This window comes from Curcuma longa, unplaced genomic scaffold (genome assembly GCF_044706935.1).
Source record: "Curcuma longa cultivar G26 ecotype Majalengka, Jawa Barat unplaced genomic scaffold, ITB_CL_G26_1.1 contig_23438, whole genome shotgun sequence".
NCBI classification, from domain to species: Eukaryota; Viridiplantae; Streptophyta; class Magnoliopsida; order Zingiberales; family Zingiberaceae; genus Curcuma; species Curcuma longa.
In genome coordinates this window covers 848-5761 of record NW_027432163.1, presented here as the reverse complement: position 1 = coordinate 5761, position 4914 = coordinate 848, and the positions used below count along the sequence as shown (strand labels likewise).

Below are 4914 nucleotides of genomic sequence, written 5' to 3'. Positions count from 1 at the left end.
CCCTATAAGCTCTTCCAGAAATGAATGATGAACTTGGTATCACAATCTGTTCTAGATTTAGGAACACCATGAAAATGCACGATCTCCTTGAAGTAAAGATGGGTAATCCAGACAACATTCATAGTCTTCCTGCAAGCTACAAAAAGTGTTATCTTAGAAAACCTATCAACCACAATTAGAATAGAATTTGAGGTTCATTGGGTGCGGTGTAAACCCAAAATAAAATTCATGTTGACATTGAACCAATGAGCTTCAAGAACAGGTAAAGGAGTGTACAAGCCTGCATTGGTTAGAATTCCCTTAGACCACTAGCATACATAACATTGGTGTACAAAGTGAGCAACATCACTGGTCAACTTAGGCCAATAAAAATCATCAGAAATAAGGGCTAGTGTCTTATCACGACTAAAGTGGCCCTCATTATAAAGCTCACTGATAATTTCCTACCTCAATGAACAATTTGGAACGCACAACTACAATCCACAAAATAGATAACCATTATGTAAAATAAAATCATGGCGGTGACCATCTTGTACCTTCTGAAATATTCTTTCGAATGAATGATCAGTTGAGTACATGTTAGTGAAAACCTCAAAGGTTGCAACCTTGCTCATGATGGTAAGTAATGAAGAGCGATGACTCAGGAGATCTACAACACGGTTCAGGTTCCCTACTTGGTGTCTCAGTGTAAAGGTGAACTCCTAAAATAAGCCACCCACTTGGCATGCCCCTACTTAGCTTGTATTGACCATCGATGTACTTCAAGACTTCGTGATTAGTAAACAAAATGAACTCCTTCTGTACTAGATAGTGACACCAATGTTTCAAGGACTGAACAATGATATAGATATCAATGAATCCTTCTGCTTGTAACATTCTTGTTAGAATCCTTCAAAAACTCAAGTAGATCAACTTGAAAACCAAGTCTATATACCATTCCTCTCAACTTCAACGCTCCAAGACCCTATCATGGTTGTGGTAAGGGTGTCGAAGGTGGATGCAGAATCACGATCATAGATATCTCGATCTTCAAAATCCAACGTCGTCAGATGCTGGGTTAATTCTGCGACTTACCTCTACAAATCCTCAATTGTCACATCCTAAACGCTACGATCACGATACTAGACTGCCTTAATCGGAACCTGTCTGTTGCGACCATGACCACTACGATCATGACCGCAATGACCTTTCATTGGATCTGACGCGCTCTGATACCAACTAACGTAGAATAAAATAGCGATTATTCTGGAGGCAGAAGATTAGAGGAAATTGTAGAGAAAACAAGCACAAGAAATCAGAAATGAAGAGAAGCCACCACTATCTCTAGGTTTTTGTCAAAAAAATAAAAATTTATTCAATAATCAAAAGTTATCCAAAAATAATTAAATAGACGTATAAATATATATAGTCCTTAAACAAAACTCTAACTTACAAAAGTAAAAAATACTTTCAAATCTTAAAAATAGAAAATTACTATAAATAGTAAAAAATATATTTTGATTCTCTAAAAATGGACTAAATGATATCTGATGGGTCTGAAATTAAGCCGGTATAGATTTCACCAAGTACTAAATCAAGATCTTTGAAAGAGCTTTGATTAACAACCAATCATGTTTCGTTTTGATATTTGAATCATTATGATACATTAAAACTCAACTCCTCTTATATGTGTATCTTTGTGGAAATAACCTTTTGTAATACAGGGTAAGACTGCATACAATAGATTCAATGTCATCTGAGTGGATCATATCCATCACATATAGTATATGTGCATTGGACTGCCATTTATATGTGTATCTCTGTGCTGTGTGTGTTTAATTTCATTGCTCAGTTCGAGTGGATCATATTAGGAAATTTTGATCTTAGCATATACCGTTAAAAGAGATAGAGGTTCTCTAGACTGTGCAAACTTTTATAAAACAATTTTAGCTTCATATACTCATGCCTTTTTCCGTAAAATATTTCTTGCACAAAAATTGAACCCCATTACAATTCAGTCTGACAAAAGGAAATTGCCTTCTTTTAGTTCTTGTATGTTGTGAGAAAGGGTACTCATTTCATAGATTTATGCAGTACACTGGTTACCGAGTGTAGGTGAGGCTTTCTATGTTTCCCTAATAGATTACTAGTTCTATGTCATTTTCATTGATAGATATTTGCTTTCCTCATTATTCATTCTTTTCCTACACTGGTTAAATCGAATGTTTTTCCACTTGCTCTTTGAGTTAATATAAGCAAATCATTACAAACATTTACCAATTCAAAAATAGCTTTTGTACAGTTGTAGCAACTCTCAGACCGGAGATCTGAGCAAGTCAGACAAGGCAATTGGTGGAATTTTAGGGTTTGGACAGAATGGATTGTCCATAATTTCACAATTGTCGGCTATGGGTGTTGCACCTCCAATTTTTTCTCACTGCTTGAAGGGTTCAGACGATGGTGGAGGCATATTGGTTCTCGGAGAGATTTTGGCACCGGGTATCGCCTACACCCCACTTGTTCCAGCACAGTAAGTTCTCTCGATACAATATTTTATGCTTTTAATGGAAAAAGAAACTGCATTCTTCTCTAAACACACTAAAACTAGTGGAATTTGAAGCATTTTTCTCATGATTAAAACAATTCCTTTCTTCTTAACTATATAGGAAATCATCTCATTTTGTTTTCTTAATCAATGCACACCTTTTAAAAATTCAAGATTATACAAAAGTTCTTGCCTAATTAGCCTCTGCATTCTCGAAGTAATACTTTTACGTGTGCTATGGATGTGTTCTAGTTATTTTATGACAAATATACTCGTTATTTTGCCTATATATGATGTTTTGCACATGCTTACTGCCTCAGTTTGCCCATCAGGCCTCATTACAATGTTTATTTAGAAAGCATTGCTGTCAATGATCAGACACTAGCCATCGATCAATCGGCGTTCACCACAACAAACTTGCAAGGGACCATTGTCGACTCTGGGACTACATTGGTTTACCTTGCTGAACAGATTTACGTTACTTTGGTCAATGCAGTAAGTCGACTTGTTGCTTCGGAGGCCAAGCTATTATCGATCTATCTATATTGCTGTCATAATAATTCTGCTTTACTAATAGTCCTCGTGCCTATTTGTAGATGCTTGCTTCTGTTTCATCATCAGTGCGTTCGATCCCCACTGATAGTGGAAATGAGTGTTTCATAACTTCCAGCAGGTTGTTCCAACACACTGCTGTGCTTCTTTGTCTTTCAAGCAATCTGACTCGCATCTCTCAATTGCAGTCTCGATGAATCATTTCCTTCAATCACATTGAACTTTAAGGGCGGCGCATCCATGTTACTAACTCCTGAGGAGTATCTATTAAAACAAGGCATTGTTGTAAGTTGCCTTCATCCTTTTTGTCGTACGAGTAATTTTGTTACAGCTACAAGTTCATTACTACTTCACCAAGCATCTGATAGGTAGCATCGATTTCAACTTGCAGGATTATACAGACATATGGTGTTTAGGCTTGCAAAACAACCATGGGTCAGGAGTAACAATTCTAGGAGGTTTGTGGACTAAACCTTCAATTTAATTCACTTAATTCATCATGTAGACCAAAGAGAGACAATTACATGCTTTTGAAACTTCTTTTCTTTAACTAAGTTTATCGAAAGTTTAGCACAATGTGTGTTCTTGTCTGTAGATCTTGTTCTAAAGGATAAGATAGTGGTGTATGATTTGGCAAATCAGCGTGTCGGTTGGCGGAGCTACGACTGTAAGTCTCTGATCGCAGACGATTCTTCTATCTATTGCTTTTATGATCAGTTGCTTCTCTTTTGCGAGAATGCTGAAACCTTGTCCTCCCCTTCTTCTCTTCAGGTTCTCAGTCTGTCAATGTCAGCACATCATCTAGTAAGAACCAGGACCAGTTCCTGAACACTGATCAAATTGAGATTAGCCGATCCCCACAGATCGTTTACGATAAACTACTTTGGACAATGACCGGAATTGTTCTTGTTTGTACACTTTTTGCAAACAGATTACTAAGATAGCAGACGATACAGATGGTAAATATATACACACACTGATTCTTTATTGCTGTCATTGGATCCAAACTACTTCAATTCCACTGTCTGTAAATTTGATTGATTCTTCACTCTATAAAATGTTCATGAGGTTTGCATAACCCTGATCGAGTGTTAGTTACAGCAGTTGTTGCAGGTTTTTGAATCCAGTTCGAGCATAAGTATTTGTATTTGTGGGATTTGTGTGATTGAACCAGTTTAAGTAGGTCGATCTCGGTTTGAAAATACCCTTTTTTTGTGTTGCTTGATAGAAATTCGAACTGTTTGATGAAGAAATTTTTAAAATTTTGTTTGTTTGTTTGTTTGTTGAAGAGATTGATATGGAAGATTGTGAAAGGATAAAGATGCCGTGATGCAAACTAATTTCATAAGGTGCATATTTAAAGTTTGTTAGCATCATCGTGCATCAAGTGTAAATTTTTTTTAATTTAGATTTTAAAATTTAGAATTTAAAGTTTAAGATTTATAATTTAATATTTAATTTAAAATAAGTGAAAATAAAAAAATATTTTTTTTATACTTGGTGTTTACGATGCTGCTCAATACTCAGTATAATATATATAAGAATAATTTAACATGGCTAATTTATTCCGATCAAATATTGTAGATGGTCAAGCTACTAGTCAATGAACAGTCTGACGTGTGCGACCTCCTAGATGAGATCGACTAGGGAGACGATGAGTACTTGAAACACACTTTAGGAAAAGGTTATACTCGTGTCGGGGAGTCCCGACCAGCCACTCCGACGTTCAAGTTAGGGTTCTTTGAAAAGGAGGGAATGTAGATCCAAAAGAAGAAGATGATACTAGAAGAGTTTTTCAGAGACGAACTCGGAACAAGGTTGTGTCTTGGGCTTTTTAT

The 4914-nt window shown here is 36.2% G+C and overlaps 1 protein-coding gene across 1 annotated transcript; it reads left to right on the top strand.

Moving 5' to 3' along the window:
• Positions 1-2378: 2378 nt before the first annotated feature.
• Positions 2379-4138, top strand: LOC141818120 (aspartic proteinase 36-like). Its single transcript, XM_074705690.1, has 7 exons — positions 2379-2509; positions 2857-3019; positions 3121-3197; positions 3265-3361; positions 3468-3534; positions 3672-3743; positions 3848-4138. Exons 1-7 carry the CDS (start codon positions 2388-2390, stop codon positions 4018-4020), a joined length of 771 nt encoding a protein of 256 aa, XP_074561791.1. The 5' UTR covers positions 2379-2387; the 3' UTR covers positions 4021-4138.
• The last annotated feature ends 776 nt before the right edge of the window (positions 4139-4914 follow it).